This window comes from Dermacentor albipictus, chromosome 9 (genome assembly GCF_038994185.2).
Source record: "Dermacentor albipictus isolate Rhodes 1998 colony chromosome 9, USDA_Dalb.pri_finalv2, whole genome shotgun sequence".
NCBI classification, from domain to species: Eukaryota; Metazoa; Arthropoda; class Arachnida; order Ixodida; family Ixodidae; genus Dermacentor; species Dermacentor albipictus.
In genome coordinates, this window is record NC_091829.1 from 63,474,353 (window position 1) to 63,492,087 (window position 17,735).

A 17,735-nucleotide genomic window follows, 5' to 3' on the forward strand; every position below is an offset into this window, starting at 1 on the left:
CGCGACGCCACCTATTCTGGTCGTGACCATCCCAGCGAGAATCGGGACCCTCCCTCCACATATAACGAGATAACAAAGCACTTTTATCTAGACCGCAGAATATACAGCACACCTCACAATAAGCTCACCAGGCCTCAAGCCCTCACGTTCAGAATGCTTCAAACAAACACGTACCCCACGCAGAACAGACTACATCACTACATGACTGACCTATACAAAACATCATATTGCGAAAATTGCCATAGCACACTAGACGTACATCACTTGCTCTGGCCGTGTGGTCGGACCCACGCAAACAAGGATCAAGACTCCGCCAGGCTACAAGAAGCATTACGCAGCACGGACCTGGCGGAGCAGCTATGGGCCGTCCAGCGAGCCCACGATGCGGCCAGGGAGTTACAACTCCCGGTCCCAACGTGGGAGTAGCCCACTCTATGGGACCTTGCGTCCCGTAGCTCGCAGGACCTCTCATTAAAGTTATTCAATCCAATCCAAAATCCATGGCCTATCCCCCACAGCGGGTTTGTGCCATTACGTGAGGCTTCATCATCATCATCATCATAATCATAATCATCATCATCATCATCGTCGTCGTCGTCGTCGTCGTCGTTGTCGTAGTCATCATCATCATCATCATCATCATCATCAGTGAAGAAAACGAAGCGTTACCTGTCGCGTGGCACGTTCGCGCACTCATTTCTGTCTTCTGCGAGAAGGGTTCGAAATCGCGGGCTCTCATTCTTCGCGCGAAGAGGCGGTCGCCCCCCCCCCCCCTCCCTTTTGCATAAAGCGCAGTTGGTATCGCAACGCCCATTGCCGGTAGCTTGAACCGTGGCGCGCACTCGAACCTGGATGCGAAGCCATGGATCCGCGATTCTACAGGGAGACCGAACCGTTCGTCGCGACGAACGCGTCGGAGGACGCTCGAGCTCGCTGGCGCAGTGAGCGCCGACGGCCCGACGCAGCGGCGGCGCGGGAAGACGTCGCTGCGCCGTCCCACAAGCAAATCCAGGTGCCTGCGTGGGACTCCGAAGTGTTCGCCGGCCACGGTCGGGCACCTCGCGCTGCTCCCATGTGGGAGACGTGGCTGTCGAGCGACGGTAGCGCCGAGGAAGAGGAGGACACCGCGTCCTCGGGCAGCTCGGCGTCCGCCTGCCGCCACTACTCGAAGCGCGACGGCGACTCCGGTGAGTAGGCTCTTACACTCTAAGAAAAGCTTACACCCTTTGGAGTGCCCCTTCTGCCACACGACAGTAATCGTCATCTGCCTTGATGCATTTCCTTGCTTGAAAACGCCGCGCCCGCTACTTTCCTGTCGGGAATACTATCATGCTGATGACGCGCATGCCGTTCGTTACTGGAAAGTACCGGGCTCGCAGCGTTAAAGAAAGGAAACGCATCAAGGCAGATGACGACTATCGTTGTGTGGCAGAAGGCGCACTCCAAAGGGTGTAAACTTTTCTTAGAGTGTAAGCAAAATTACACCCTTTTGCCACGCAACGATAATCGTCATCCGTCTTGTCCGGATTTCCTTCCTTTAACGCGGCGAGCCCGGTACTTTCCAGTAACGAACGGCATGCGCGTTATCAGCGTGACATAGGATTCCCGACAGGAAAGTAGCTGGCGCGACGTTTTCAAGAAAGGACACGCAAGCAAGGCAGATGACGATTATCGTTGTGTGGCAGCGATGCACCTCAAAGAGTGTAACTTTGCCTAAGAGTCTAGGCGCCCGATCCGTTGTGCTCTGCAGTTACTCGACAGGTTTCGCCGTGGCAGGGACAGGAAGAATGCAACGAAAAATAGTCAAATTCTTCTCCGCCAGCCGTTTTCACTTCGGTCATAGCGACGCTCCACCTATCACCAGGATCAGCCGGTCCTGAGTGCACGGACGATTGAAAAAGGAATCGAGTAGAGCGAGAGGAATCGCTGCGCTGTACCACCCAAGTTAACAGCACTTGAGGCGATTTCGCTTTCAATCGCGCACGTGTGACGTCGCAGGTGCGGTAAATGACATTATTTTGCGAAGTGTGGGACGACATACATGGACATTCTTGCTATACCTCTGTGCTTCAATGAATAAAAGAGCTTTATGTTAAGAAAGGTAATTGGAACACGGGCCCTATAACGTAAAACTGTTCCAATTTGTTTCGATTCCAATCTTTTAACGTGAAACTTGCGTAACCACCGACGCAAATACCGGATGGTGACCTGCAGCGTTGTCTGAACAGCCAGATCAAACGCTCTCCTCGTTTACAGGAGGTGACTTCTGTTAGCTTTCCGAACGAATAAAAGTGCTTTCATTGAGCGGTTTTTTCTTATCTGATTGGCTGAAGAGAGACGAGCAGCAGGTTCAAGTAGAGAGGGTTCCGATAGGTTCAAGCCAACGCATTGAAAATAATAATAATAATATTTGGGGTTTTACGTGCCAAAACCACTTTCTGATTATGAGGCACGCCGTAGTGGAGGACTCCGGAAATTTCGACCACCTGGGGTTCTTTAACGTGCACCTAAATCTAAGCACACGGGTGTTTTCGCATTTCGCCCCCATCGAAATGCGGCCGCCGTGGCCGGGATTCGATCCCGCGACCTCGTGCTCGGCAGCCCAACACCATAGCCACTGAGCAACCACGGCGGGTAAACATTGAAAATAGGTAAGCTGATTAGGGGGGTGGTGCCGGCGTCTGCGATTGGTCCACTTCCCCTTACTTAGCTTGCGGTGGCTAGTCGAAAATCGCGGTGGCGTGCAACAGAAGGTTAATAATGACGCTAAAACGCATCCTCAGCAAAGAAGAGTTGCAGAATGATGTCGTATACGTGCCGAAAGGGCTTAATAACGTTATACTGCCATGCAATAGGTTTATTATATGCAAATAAATCCATGCTCTGTCGTAGGTGCGAATAGCCAGTGGCTGAGCGATCGGTGGGCAGCCAACTTCTGTACCTTTCGGGAACGGGGCAGTCTCCAGCTATTCAGAAAAGAAAATTGTTTTGTTCGGCATGGTAATACATCATTAACGCGCACGCTTCACTTTGACGCGGTGAGTTTTCGAGATTTTGAGACGTCGCGTGACAGACAGGCGAAGTGTGCGCAGCCTGACAACTTTTGAGAAATAGCAGAGAGCTAATGCAGAAAACACGCCAAATCAAAAATATTTTTTTATTTGGTCTATGCATGCATAATCAGTGTGTACACTTGATATATGGGGAGCTATTGTGGTTTTCATGACGTCACGTGACTGACAGGTGAAAGGAGGGGGGGTGACCCGAACATTCTTTGACCAATCGTGGAGGGCTGATTGAAGAATTGGAATATAAAAGTTTGGAATAGCATTACGTTATAACGCCCCAACAGTGAACTTTAGGAGTTTAATGACAGCGGATACGCCTTGCAAACTCACCGGTTTCAATACGTAAATTGCAATAGGCATCCTATTGTTCGTAAAGCGTAAAGTAATTAAGATAAATCGTGAATTAATTGAATATGTGTTTCCATTTCTCGTGCAAGTAATGCCCGCCTCTCTGAATAATTCTCCTGAAGGACTAGAATAACCTTACTTGCAACAGGCAATTTTTAAAACTTCCTGAAAAACTTAAATATGATCACCCCGTACAATAAACAACAGGGTACTTGTTATTTGTAATGATGATAAGCGCAAATGGATAAAATGCAATTGGTTGTAACTCTCATTACTTTTTTGTTTAGATAGGAGACATCTGTTTGTTCTTTTTTTGCTACACTTATTCACTTTATTATAGGTATCGCCACTGTACGTTTTCACATTGCAATTGCGCCTGCCATACAACGGAGCCTGGCCCATCGTGAAGCTGCCACGACAGCTGTCTGCGTAGGTGTACCTCCAGTACCCTACTGTTCTGGAAAAAAAAAATCAATGTGAAGTGAACGGGAAAGCGAACTGCCACGAAGTTGCCTGTGATTCGATTTAACAATCGCTACAATCCGAACCGTGTGCCTCCCCGTCCAGATTCGACCCCGTCCTACGACACGCAAACGTTCTCTGCGGAGGGCAGGACGCAGGGTTCGGCTGCCGCGCCCTCGAACCTCCGGCTGGTGGGACTGACGGCACTGGCGGCACTGCTGGTGTGCGCCGTGTGGGCCACAAACGCGAGGATCAACCGCATCGTCCTCGCTTCTCTGGACACGGAGTCGCCCGACGAAACGCGACAGGTACGTACCGCTGTTGGTCGCCGAGTCATGGGGGTGGTTTACCAACGCGCCCAACACGCAGGCGGCGGGGGTGTTGTAAGCCGCGTAGTTGAACCCCACATCAAATTATGAAAAGAAAAGGCATTCCAGTAGGTGACCTTCACCAAATTACTATTCACTGAACTATTTAGAAGCACACACGTGCCCCTCTGTCTCCCGTATTATCCAATAATCCATTATTGGTATTTAGGGGAGCACAGATATTTGTAAGGAGCCTCCGTGCGCTTGTGTGGGATTTTATAGCGGTTATCATTCTTTGCTCATTCTTTGCTGTCTGTCTGTATGCCTGACTGGCTGGCCATCCTATCTATCTATCTATCTATCTATCTATCTATCTATCTATCTATCTATCTATCTATCTATCTATCTATCTATCTATCTATCTATCTATCTATCTATCTATCTATCTATCTATCTATCTATCTATCTATCTATCTATCTATCTATCTATCTATCTATCTATCTATCTATCTATCTATCTATCTATCTATCTATCTATCTATCTATCTATCTATCTATCTATCTATCTATCTATCTATCTATCTATCTATCTATCTATCTATCTATCTATCTATCTATCTATCTATCTATCTATCTATCTATCTATCTATCTATCTATCTATCTATCTATCTATCTATCTATCTATCTATCTATCTATCTATCTATCTATCTATCTATCTATCTATCTATCTATCTATCTATCTATCTATCTATCTATCTATCTATCTATCTATCTATCTATCTATCTATCTATCTATCTATCTATCTATCTATCTATCTATCTATCTATCTATCTATCTACCTACATACATACATACATACATACATACATACATACATACATACATACATACATACATACATACTCTTACGCCGACTCGCCAGCCCAAGTTGTCTACTAGTCCGAACTAGTGTGCTCATGGTCGTCCGGCTGCCGTGGTCGCACCATCGTCGTTATTCCAGATCGCCATTTTAATGTCATCGTGCCGTCGTCGTCACCCCTTGCACGCCGACCACGTGTACTAAGTTGACTAATAACTTGGGTCACTAGATGCCTGCTCGTGGTCGTGACGCTGTAGTGGCCGTTGCATCATCTCATTCCAACGTTGTCAACCCTTTCTCTCCTCATGCAAGACTTGCATTCCTTGCAACGCCATTCCTTCTCCATTATTGTAGCGTAATCATAGTGTTCTCATTCAATAGCGATTACGCCGCCGTTGTCATGTCATCGCTGCTAATCGCTCTTAGCCGAGCCGTTGTCGCCTTCATTGTCACACCTACTTCACCCGTTCATTGTCATACAATCATGGAGCCGCCTTCGTCGTTCTATCGCCGTCACTTCAATTTGGTCATCCGACTCTCGTCCCGCCATCGTCGTTCTACACTTGTCATCCCATTGTCCTCATATCGTTGTCATTCGTCATATCGTCATTGCGTTGTCATAATGCCATTGTCACGCATTCGTTGTCATAATGCCGTCGTGATGCAGTCGCGGTCGATCGTCGGGCTACTTCAACTTCGTCATCTCACTCTCGTCTAGCTGTCGTCGTCATGACGTCATCACCACACGGCCGTCGACATAACGTTGTCTTCATGCGGTCTTCACGCTGTCGTTTTACAATCTTCATTAATTCGGGAACATCATTGCATTGTCATACGGCCTCCGTTGTTCCATCGACGTCGTTCTTTCTCCGTCATTGAAACGCAATAATTCTTTCGTCATTCAATCGTAAGTATGCCGCCATTGTCATAACGTCGCCGTCACTTTGCCATCATCACACAGTCGCTGTCAAGCACGCGTTGTCATGCCATCGTGGACGTGTCATCGTTGTGATTCCAGCTTCGTCATCTGGTGGTCGTTACACACTCGTCACTATCCCATTGTCCTCGTGACGTCAATGTCACGCTGTCGTCATCATACAATCGCCAGCTCCATGTCATCATGGCGCCGTCGTCCTACGACCTTTGCCATTCCATCGACGCCATTCCTCCTCCGCCATTCTGACAAGCTCATGGGCGACCTTGGTAAGCGAGTGCCACGCCAAAGTGGGCGTCGCGTATAGCCGAAGGAACGGAAGCCTGGGAATGACCATCACCGATATGTGATAAACTTTACTTCAGCAACACGGATAGACAGTTGGGCGAGTGGTAACGGTAACATGATTTTGGCTTCTAGCGCGAAGCGCTCGTCCCGTCTGCTCCTTTCTGTTTCCTTGTTTCACTTCGCGCTAGAAGCCAAAATTCAGCAACACGGTGTGTTCCTACATAGCTTGATTGCTAATCGCTTTACCTTCGACAGCCATCGTGAGGTAGGTTCTGCCGTAATTTTTTTTTCGATAGTGCATTGCACTTCCGCAACGCGCCTATATAGTCGGCTACCTTCTCGGCGGCTTTCGAGGACGAGGCTATACGTTTGGTTGCCGACTATTTCGCGCTGAAAACACGGTGGGTTCATAACTCATAAGGCGCTATTTTCAACCACAGGCGAAACTTGTTAAGCGGAAGCTTTCAGCTACGGAGCCCGGACTTCCAGCCAGCCTGTTGCCGGATTCTGCACACGGTGACGTCGTGCGGCCGGGTGAGCCACGAGGCGACGACGCAGTCCCCGCTGCGATCGCTAGCGACCCGGAGCAGTCGAACACAGATGCCTACACTGCGGCTGGCAAAGGCACGGGCCCACCAGGCGTCACCCGCTCGAGAATTCCGGACGGCAGCGCCTTCGATTTGGGCGACGGTGGCGACGTGGGGCGGACGGCCGAGGAAACGCCGGGGCGGTCGAACCGGACGACGGTGAGCGAGATTTCTAGATGTAACTCTGGCTCTGCGATTTTTGAACCACCACGGGAGTAACGTGTAAATAGTACAGGATAGATAGTTTCAGCGAACACTTTCAAAAATTTTTAGAGATCTCGTGTGGCGGATAGCACAATTCTAGTCCATGAACTGGTCTACTAGAAAAGGCAAGCATTACTTGCAAAAAAAATTGAAATGCCTAATCGACTAACAAAAATTGTCTAATTATATTTTTAACTAATTACCTTATGGCACATATTGCAATTTACAAATTCTAGCGCACGCGAATGCAAGACACATCCATTTGATAAGAATTGTGTGGATGACACCATTTAGTGCACCATCAAACTTAAGATGTTCCGGAAGTTACTTCAGTAAAAAGTGATGCTAGTGCTTGCAAAGATGGGTAGTATGAAATTCTCGACGATTTGTGGAAAGCATCCATCGTGTTTTTCGAATCCACAAAGCCGTATCTACTCGCGCCATCAAACTTGTTGAGATGTTCCGGAAATTTTTTCAGTAAAATGTGATGCTAGTGCTTGAAAAGATGGGTAGTGGGTGAAATGCTGGACGATTTTGGTGGAAACCGCCCATCCTGTTTTTCGAATCCACAAAACCGTATCTACTCGCCGAAAATATTAAAAGCCTTGGTCGAGGTCATCAGAGAGCTCAACCTGGCTGAATGAAGAAACAGAAAACCTGGATGTGATATCCTGTTTCGGTATCCAGGTTTGGTTTTGAATGATTGACCACTGGTGCCACTCCGCGCGTAACGCTGTAAGTGTGCCCTGATGCATTTAAACGCGACAGCGTTAAGGAGCTCGTGTCGCAGAAAAGCCGATGTCGTCGGCGTCAGCGGCGTTGGCCGTGAGCGAAAGATCTCGGAAGGCAATTCATAAATAAAAACGACTTGGAAATAACTTGGGTGGGAATCGAACGAGGGTCTCCGGAATGTGAGACGGAGACGCTACTACTCAGCCATGAGTTCGGTGTTTCAAAGCGGGACAAAAGCGCCTCTAGTGAATGCGTTGTTGCCTTAGATACGTGCCTTAGAAAGTTATACTGTGGTGTATATAGGTAATTATGAACATGTAAGTTACAGAAGTCGCAGCTAAACAAGTAGCGAAGTACGTTTCCGTTACATTTCTTCTGCGCTTGGCGCACACGCAGAGCCATCTTGCGGCAAACACAGAAGACCCCTCCTCGCAATGTACGGTGCTGCCCCGACAGGTGGCGCACAACTCACCCGCTTCTCCCCTTAATCTCGTCAAGAGCATGCCTAGCGAATGAGTGGGTGGTGCGAACGGGGTGTGATCACGCTATCGCGTTCCACTCTTGAAGGCGAAGCTTAAGCGTCCTTCAGTTTTTCTTTCTGCTCACCGGAATAAACGCATTCTTTGTCTGGTCCCCGACTGGAACAGTCCGGCTCTTCTCTTGCGGCGCTTCGCGCCAGGCCGTTAGGCCCCCTGCCGTAGGTCCCGCGTCCGGCCACCCCATCGAAGCTACCACACTGGACAAGCTTGTTTTTTAAGAAAAATTTTGATCGCCCTCTCCTTAAGCCTGACGGGACCATTCGAGCTCTGTCTCTGGGCATGCGCATTCCTAGGAGCACATGCGCTCGTACGTTCTAGCACGTAGGTGCCCAGTGAAGCGAGCTGTTGGACTCATGAACCTAAAGAAAAAAAACGGCTAATTAGGTGACGCGGAACCGCACATGTACTACTAAAGACTATATCCTCCACCCGCTAGGCGGTGGTTGTTAGGCGCACGTGTTACCTGTTACCCAGGTAGGACATCAGGCACTATAATAGCAAGAGCTTGGTGGCGCAACCCACTGCCCCGTTCCAAAGGGGACGCTCATAACATCCATCCATTCATCCCTCCATCCATCCTGTTGGCCCGCTAAGCCTCTGCCTGGTCGCCCGACAGCGGTCGTGCCATGGCTTTCATTACTGCGCGCTTCGTCTGCGCTGACCCGCTTGTGTCCCCGCCGAGGAAGTCTTAAAAAAAATAAAATCAGGGACCTCCTTGGTCGGCACCGAACATTTCGCGACGCTATACCGACAGTCGCAAGATGTCTGTCTATATACCCTGCATGGCGGGACATGGTTTCTTTTTCGTTTGTCGCGTCGCAGAACAAGCCCGACTGCCAGGCCGTCGTGTACACGTACTGTCCGGTGGCCCGTCGCGAGTTCCACTACCGGGCGTCGGTGAACGCCTGCCTGGCCACCGCGCTCGACCCCGTGGTGCAGCTGTGCGCTCGCGGGTCCAACAGGTTCGCCTCCCGCGCCAACTGCGAGCACAGCTGCGTCTTTGGCTACCGGCCCAAGGACGCCTGCTTCGAGACGCCGCTGTTCTCCGGCTGCGACAGGTATACCTACGACGCTAGAACGCGTTAGACGATACGACTTAGTTTCCCGAAACGACCGAGTGCTACTTGCGAGGTGTTTTCGTCAAAAGGGGGTAAGCTAAGTTCACAGCGGGAGGGCCTGCTGTAACTGATTCGAAGTAACCAAACGATCGGCTACAGATGTAGCGTCGAAAGCCCAAATTCGCTTTCGTGACTTCTGAAACCTCCGTACTGATAGGCGTGCAGACATAAACGACTTGTAGTTACCTGGTGTCGTCTTCGCAGAAAAGCTCGTAGCTTAATTTATACAGTTACCCCGCACAGACGCCTTCCGCGGCAGCGACCAGCAACTCCGGCTGCCCCGGAGTCGTATGTCGCAGGTTTGTAAATCAGCAAAACACGTTTCTGACGGCCCACTTTGCCTGCCCAGCAGGTCACAGCAACGGTTACTATCGTGCGCTCTCTAGATGGATTCGGTTCACCGAGCCCGAGCCACTAGACAGCAATTCTGTGGCGATCCACGCTTACGATATAGCGCGGAGGCCTCTATTTGCTCTGAACCGCATCTATATAGCACATCATTGTTGCCACGTCTTCTTGGTCGGGCGCTGGCAAGACGTGAGCGAGATCTCGTGGTACTTCGAGGGCGGCCGCTGCACCAACCGGGCGCAGCAACGTATACCATGGTGCGCTAGTTTCTAGATGGATTGGGTTCTTCACCGACCTTGAGCCATCGGACATCGATTCCGTGACGATCCACGCTTACGGTATAGCGCGGCGGCCTCCATTTGCTCCCGACCGTATAGCAGATCGTTTCCACCTCTTCTTGGTCGGGCGCAGGCAAGACGTGAGCGAGACGTCGTGGTACTTCGAGGGCGGCCGCTGCCACCTGTGGAGCTTCCCCGCGGGCGCCTGTCCCTCCAACGACAGCGCCGTCTTCTCGACGGCCGCCGAGTGCGCCAGCCGGTGCGCGGGCGGTTCCCGCCCCGGGTTCCCTCCGTGCCGGGCGCCGCGACCCACGGCCTGCGGCCGCAACCAGCTGCGGTTCCCGTTCTTCGCGCACTTCTCGGCGGCCGGGGGTCGGATGCGGTGCCTGCGCGCGTCGGCCGTCCTGGACGCCGGCCACCGGTGCCTGGCCGGCGACAACCGGTTCGCGTCGCTGGCCGACTGCGTCGAGGCCTGCGCGAGGACGACGCGCCAATAGCCACCGGTAGCCACCGGTAGCCATCGGTAGCCACCGGTAGCCACCGCTGTTCAAGCGATGGCACGTGCTTCGCGGTGGCGCGCTCGGCGGCGTGAACCCCGGCGCGAGACGATTGGACGAGAGAGTGAGAGAAAAGTTTTCTCGGGAATCGCGCGTTTCGGGTGCCCCGTCCCCAGGGAGACAAACGATTTTCTTTCGTATATTGTTTTTCTTTCTCGTAATTTATTATCGCAGCGTTGAACTTATTGTTTTTGTACTGCACTTTTACGAAAAAAGCGAAGAAATAAATGTTATAACGGTGCCGTTTGTTACTATTGCTTGGTATCGCGGTGTCTTTTCTGCCTTTCCAGAGCGTGGACCGCGAATTCGCGTGCGATAAAGCAGCCGCGCTTTCGATTCGCGAGACAACCGACACGCTTAATTTGCATTGTGAGCGACCAGCAGATGATGCGTGACCCGAGTTTTCAATGTGGTGCTCGTGCACTGCGCTTTTCGTGTATTGTGAATGCCTGGAGGCGCATCATGATTGGAGCTGCATCATGGCATAGTATCTGTTTTGCTCTAAGTTTATCCGTTCTTCATTTACCGTTGCATTTTCAATTTATTGTTTTCTGTAGCGCTTTCTTTAGTGTATCGTGAAAAATTCGACTGCAAGTGGCTATGAGCCAGTTCATTTTTTTTTCTGTGTAAACGGTCGAGCGTCCAGTCGACTGAATGTGCTCTGAAGATGCTGACATTGTACGTCAAAGCGGGTCTAGTGGCACGGTCGCCAAGCATATTTCAAGTGTAAGGGATCAAGCCACGCATTAGCACAGGCTTTGCTGCAGGGATCACGTATTACGGTTTAAACACGCTTTGTTAGTGCTTGGGACTTCAATATTCGAGCGGCTTCATATATTTCGTCTGTGTTTTAGGGCGTTCGCTTTGTCTCCATCAAAGGAATAGAGATTCCAGCAATGGTGTTCGCAATTCTTGCGTTTGTGGTGCGAACAAGCCGTCAACCGGTTATTACTCTTGTCATTACGCGGACGCGGTCGAACGCTTGGTGTGCGTCGCGAGAAATTCTGGGGAAATTTTTACGTCGAACGCGAATGCAACTTGGTTACCATGACACGATTCCAAGAGACAATGAAACCATAGAAAAATTAGAGGAAGTGAGCTCATCATCATCATCACGATCAACACGCGGTGGTCATCTGAAAGCGCCAGTTGGCGTTGGCATGATAGAAGTATACGAGGTTATAAGCATTAGGTTAAAGCATCGGGATGCTGTGCTGGGGAGCCGGAGGTTCGAATCCCGTCATCGCGCCAGCTTCCTTTTTTTCGCTCTTTTTGTGAAGCGGGTGGAGGTAGTTACTCTGCGAGAACTCGACCAGTCATCAACCACGCGGCTAACCTAGGCAAAGCCACGGGATGGTGGGCAAGGAAAGCTTGGCTTCCATAGCGAAGAGAATGGCTTCACGGGGAGTGAGCTTGCGACGAGGCCGCTGCGCACCGGTGGGCCAGGCATTTCGGAGGCCACGTTCATGATTTGCGGCTGCATCGCCAGATGGTGCTCAGCGTTCTTAGGAGGAACACGTGAAATAGGAATCCTGCGGCATCGCACGCCTCATGCCTAGCTCGTTTCGACGGTGGCAATACGTTGTGTCGCTATATTGATTCAACGCTAAACGCATTACAGTCGACAGCGATACTGAGATTGCTTCCGTGAAATCTTAATTTCGCAGAGCAATATTAAGGTCTGCGTTATGGAATTTTACTTCAAGCTAGTTTGCTACTACGACGTACATAAGTACATAAAGATCTAATCTTTATCTACGTAAATACATTAAAAAAATCTGCTTCAGAGCTAATACACAATGTCGTCGACAACAGGGTTTGTGATAACCCCGACCGGCATCTATATGGATTTTATTGGCGTCCGCTTCTGAAGAATTATGATGAAGTCGTTCGCCTTACTCGCGCTTTTGCAAACGGCGAGTAAGGCGAACTATTATGCACGGCCATTTTCTGGCTCCGCGAGAAACAAACGCGAACTGTGAGTGAGTCAATAAAAGCAACTCTATTCGCGTGGTGGCCTTCAAAGTGTTGGCAGTTTCGGGTTCTCGATTAGCGCCATAGCTGCATTGTTAGGGCAGTGAATGCGAAAACTTTGACTCCCCTGCCCCTTTAACATTCTTGTTCAACCATGAGTGATGGTCAACAGGCTCCGCAATGGGCACGTATTGTTTCGAACCTGGAAGTTCCCGAAGTATCGAAGGAGGTGTGCCAGGACGTGCATGAATAAACAAAGATCAGGAAAAAGAAAACGTTGCCTTTGTATTCACTACCGGCGTCAACATTTGCGAACTTTCCACAGATACCTCGAACGATTAAACACCTATATTCAGAGGTAAATGTCCGAGCAAAAATACAGGTGTAATATGTAGCCCATCACTCAGGTAGGCCTAACGCATTGCTGAATCATCCCCATTTTGGACTTCTTACGCATGCATGCAATGATTAGGAACCTTTACAGGGATAAGCGAGCGAATGAATTGCGGAGGCGTTATGAGTGGCCTATAAGTTTGAAGGCGTTGTGGCAATCGTCGAGGTAGCCCCAAGTGTCGACTCTGGACCCCTTAAAGAGGCTGAGCCCAGCGCTGGCGGTTCATCGCCTGAGGGTCTGCCACAGGACGCGGCGCGCGGCACGTATTAGCTTGAAGTTCTTGTCGTCACAGCTGCAATTGTGGCTGTCGTAGTAGACGTTGTCCAGCAGAACGCAAGCATTGGGAAGGGCGCCGATCTTCTCGACCTGAGAAATCGATGCCCCAAAAAACAGAAAAAGAAACAGGTATCGATCACTAAGTTATTGGCGGCCTCCGACAAATTATATTCTGGCATATTGAGGCGAGAACAAATAGGAGGAAGTTCCAGACTGCGCGTAACCGTATTGGCTGGGAAACCATCTGTAGATGAACGCGACACAACTCGTAACCATTGTCTGAAGAAACATCGCCGCCATCCCGCTCTCCCCTCTCCGGCATTCTCTCTCGCTTTTCGATCTGATGCGCAGAGTCACAAAGAACAAGATGATTAAGAAGAGGAGAAGGCGTACCGTTGCTTTCTGCAGGCTGACCTATAGCCTCGCAAAAGCCGCTCCACCCGAATGGCACTTGTCTATTGCGGTATACTCTGAAGCCCTTGACAGTGCGTCGGGTAGCACATGGGATTTTAGGGGAACAAGGCGAGAAACAGTTGGAAGTTTTTTCATCGCTCGCGCCAATCGACTCTGGGACGAGAATAATACACGCTGTGCGTAACGACATTTCCCTCGAGAGGCCGCGGAGTGTTAGTCTGCGCAGGTGGTTCATAGTGGCTTATGTAGCCTGTTCGGAACGCCCCCGCAGTTTAGTGTCGCAGCTCCTGCGCATGCGCGACTCAAGCGCATTCTGTGTTTCAATGCTGCCCTACATGAGGCTGGAGCCGATGAGCGTGCTCGAATGCAGTTAAACTTGCTAGGAAAATTGAGCGTTGTTGTAGAGCCCTTGCTGAACCTGGATTGGAGCGGGTTTGCGCAGTAAGGTGGCACCGAGAGATATAGTGAAACAGATATTGCGAGTTTATGCAGCGCTTATTTGTCTACCGGGAGAAATCAGTGTGGCGATGTTTCGAGGGAGCATGTGAGCTACTGCCGAAATTTGGGCCATAAAACTTTCTAAAAAAATGCCAGAAGGAACTGTGCTGCTAGTGTCTTCGGTACCTGCAATTATGCCGGTCAGAGAAGCACGGGAATAAAGGTTAGTATATGGATTTACTTTAACCATGACATCCCAACTTCACGCAGCTTTGTGTTTCTGCGAAGTGATTATTTTCTGCAAAAAAATACTTATCTTTACGGGCAACATTTTGCAACAATTACGCATGCAGCAGTTAGGTATTGCTATGTTGCGTTAAAAAAATATTGCTTGAAATTTCAAATCGATGAATAGTAATAAATAACGACACATGAACATCTTAAACCAGAGGTTTATTAGACCAATTCATGTACTACCGATGTACTACTACCGATATTACTACTACCGATATTACTACTACCGATATATATACTACCGATATGTACTACTACCGATATTAGACCAATTCATGTACTACCGATGATTACCTTGGTATCCGAAGTATCGGATTGCCAGAGCATCCGATTACCAAGCATCGGATTGCCAGCTTTAAAATTAATTTCCCACGTTTCAGCCCCCAAGGCAAGGTGGCGCGGACCCACACACAAGATTGTGAGGCGTCAAGCAGCGTTCCACTCTAGCTTTATCACTGCTTAGGCGAGGCTGAGATCCCGCGTTCCTAGACATAATCCCCTTTACGCCAATTCTGTTGCTGCGAGTGCTTCTTTCATGAAGTGGAAAATTTTGGTGTTGCTTTTCATGCAGCGTGAGCGCAACTGCTTCTCGAGCGTGGGTATTCTCGCCAGAGCAGTGCCTAATTCAAGAGGATTTTACGCCTTCAGCGCGCACATCCTCCGCACTGTGCGCACAATATGGAGCGCACACTTCATATATCAGTTGCACCAGGTGGCACGCCATGTAGCAGTTGCATAGGTAGTTTTACAAGGTAGATAGAGAAAGTTTGCGGAATAAAAAAAAATGAAGGTGGCCCTTCTTCCTTTTCGAAGGGGATGTTAATAAACCATCATCGTCGTCATCTTCAACAGCCTCACATCGTGCCATGGGTCAAGGGATGCGACGTGTGCGCCACTTAGCCTCGATGCCTATGTTTCCTTTTCGGTACACGTTACGGCAGCTCCTCGCGAGGTGCGAACCTCTGCCGAAGAAACGAATCGCAGAGCTACGCATGATCGGGCGACGTCGGACTCAGCAGATCACTGTGCGGAGGCCGACCTGTACGATTCGTATACAGCTGTGCTAGCGACTGTAACCAGGCAACGCCGGGCTCAGCGGACCGCTGTGCAGAGAGCAGCACAAGCCGCAGCTCTCAGTCAACGCTGGACGGACACAGTTCAAATGGTCCTCGTGATAATGACCCTGTAGTGTTTGGTACCGAAAACGGAGGTCCTATGGGGCCGCTTCTCCAGCTAACACTGTGACTGTACTGCGTGTGGCGCGCAGGCCTGTGAATTTTTTTATTTATGTATTTTTTAGATAATTTTCTTGCTTTGTAGTTCACTTGATTATCTGATCGTCTCCTGTCCTTTATGTTTCGCATATTCGTGTATTGCTGTGCGTGCAATAAGCCTTATTTCACAGTCGGCGCTTCGTCCGTTTTCTTATGTTCGTGCCGCCCCACGCACTGTAACTCCATCAACTTCATCCACGGGATGCCTCTACGTCTCCTCCGAAAGCGCTAAATTGAAAGAGGAGGCTAGAAATTGGCAAGATCTACTTATTACTATGAGCAGCCTGGGGAGAACAAGCATGCAGGGAACGGCGGATTTCCAGGCTAGGTGTCATGTTAATACTGTTTAGTGCAAAAAAAGGCACAACACGATACAAGGCACACAGGACACAGCGCTGTCTCGCTGTACGCCTTGTCAGGGTGTGGTGCGTTTCTGCGCGCTAAAAGAACTATTAATGTGCAATACCAACTAGCCCACCAGTCTGTTTGTTGAGCTAAATATTACCTTGCCACGTTTCTGTGAACTGGCGGGGAATCACTATGCATAATTAAAAGAAAAGAATCCACTGATACAGAGCATTCCGTTTCGTGGGCTAGATCTGGCGTGGTTTAGAACGGCCGGTAAACAGTGGATAGATGGAAACAACCTCATTTTAAATCCGGCAAAGTTTAACGACCCGGGCTCAGGTCTCCCATGAGGGGACTTCGAGGCCTTGCCTCGTCGCCGCCTCTCGGGCCTGCTGGACTGCCCACTCTTACGTCTTGAGGTTGGAGCTGCGCAGAGCGGTGGCCCACTCCGACGCAAGAACCTCCGGAGCTACTGCAATTGTAGCTAATATAAGGCGACACTCCCACAACATGTGTGAGAGCGTCGCTCTACCTGCCTGACGTAACTTGCAAAGAACACTCGGGTATTGCATAGCGTAAACAATCATTATGCAACGCGCACGATCGTTTCTCGAACTAGTGAAAAACCGGGCACGCCGAGCAACCCACCTTGTTCGCGAAATCTTCAGCTTTATCGAAAACGACCAAGGCTGCGTTGTCGTTAACGCTATGTGACAGGTCCACGCTGTCTCTCCTAGCATCCGCTTGGTTGTAATCCTGAAAGAATCGAGAATACGCGGCTCTGGGAAATCCGTGCCCACGTCATTGGCGTCGGTCCGCATGTTCACACTACAATATATAGTTCCTAAACCCAGCGTTGACCACAACGAAATTTACTAACAGAAGTTTCTTTTTGTGATACTGAACACTGGTCCTGTGGGGCAGCCGAAATATCTCTCAACAAATTTTGCCTTCGACAGCGCTGTTCATGTTATTCACTATGTTCTTGCTCTTCCAGACGGGTTCCCGTCCAAACATTTATTTTATTTTGCAATCTGTTGCTATACTGAGCTTTCTTATAAAAACGATTGCTGCTTTTTTTTGTTATTTTGCGTCTGCTAAAAAAAAAAGCTATCCAACTTTTAAATATGTGTAATCAGTTTAAAATCGGCGGCCCTCGCCGTTTAATTGGAAGTTCCGCATTTTTGGTTAGCGAAGCGGAAAAACGACAAAAAAAGTCGATTTGTTTTTGCAGCTTGGAACTCAGCGAAAAAACAATCTTTTATATTAGAATTGCCACCGCGGTGACTGATAATATTTCTAGAATCTGGCAAACGCTACAGAAGAGAGTGTAGTTACCAGTCACAGGGCATGCAATAAGAGCACAATGACAAGAGGTGCCGATTACAGAACGCTACCTCATTGCCCACACAACATTATTAAGGTTTTGAAAAGCAGCGATTGGCGCTATCCTTTAAAGCTTTTGACAGAGTTATTCACGGTAAACTCCTTTTTAACCTTAGAATAGGCATTCCAGAAATTATTTTTTGTTGGATTTCAGCCTACTTAACTAATCCCAAACAGTACGTAGATGTAGGGGGTCAACTCTCGGATTGTCTGCCAGTCACATGTGGTGTACCACAGGGCAATGTGCTAGGCTCTTTGCTCTTTCTATTGTACATTAATGATATTTTTGATGTTGTTAACCCTG

General features: G+C 49.4%; 2 protein-coding genes across 6 annotated transcripts in view; one reads left to right on the top strand and one right to left on the bottom strand.

Annotated features, from left to right (window-relative positions):
- Positions 1-756: 756 nt before the first annotated feature.
- Positions 757-10,875, top strand: LOC139050059 (uncharacterized). Its single transcript, XM_070526231.1, has 5 exons — positions 757-1,187; positions 3,984-4,186; positions 6,711-7,016; positions 9,155-9,390; positions 10,210-10,875. Exons 1-5 carry the CDS (start codon positions 863-865, stop codon positions 10,571-10,573), a joined length of 1,434 nt encoding a protein of 477 aa, XP_070382332.1. The 5' UTR covers positions 757-862; the 3' UTR covers positions 10,574-10,875.
- The window catches only part of LOC139050060 (uncharacterized), a 54,697-nt gene continuing 43,880 nt past the window's right edge, over positions 6,919-17,735 (bottom strand). For 4 of the 5 annotated variants that reach the window (XM_070526233.1, XM_070526235.1, XM_070526234.1 and 1 more), the window contains 2 exons: positions 16,694-16,801; positions 12,868-13,367 (listed from right to left, as the gene is read on the bottom strand). In XM_070526233.1, the coding sequence (XP_070382334.1) occupies positions 13,224-13,367; positions 16,694-16,801 (252 nt within the window). In that variant the 3' untranslated portion in view covers positions 12,868-13,223. Of the gene's footprint in view, positions 7,048-12,867; positions 13,368-16,693; positions 16,802-17,735 lie in introns of those variants that run through there. The other variant, XR_011508757.1, reaches the window with a different exon arrangement.

Bases quoted from the DNA above. Each gene is read 5' to 3' on its own strand.
- LOC139050059 (XM_070526231.1), top strand. From the start codon at position 863: ATGGATCCGCGATTCTACAGGGAGACCGAACCGTTCGTCGCGACGAAC. The intron at 1,188-3,983 runs GTGAGTAGGCTC...CTCCCCGTCCAG, and splicing joins GAAGCGCGACGGCGACTCCG to ATTCGACCCCGTCCTACGAC. The intron at 4,187-6,710 runs GTACGTACCGCT...TTTCAACCACAG, and splicing joins CGCCCGACGAAACGCGACAG to GCGAAACTTGTTAAGCGGAA.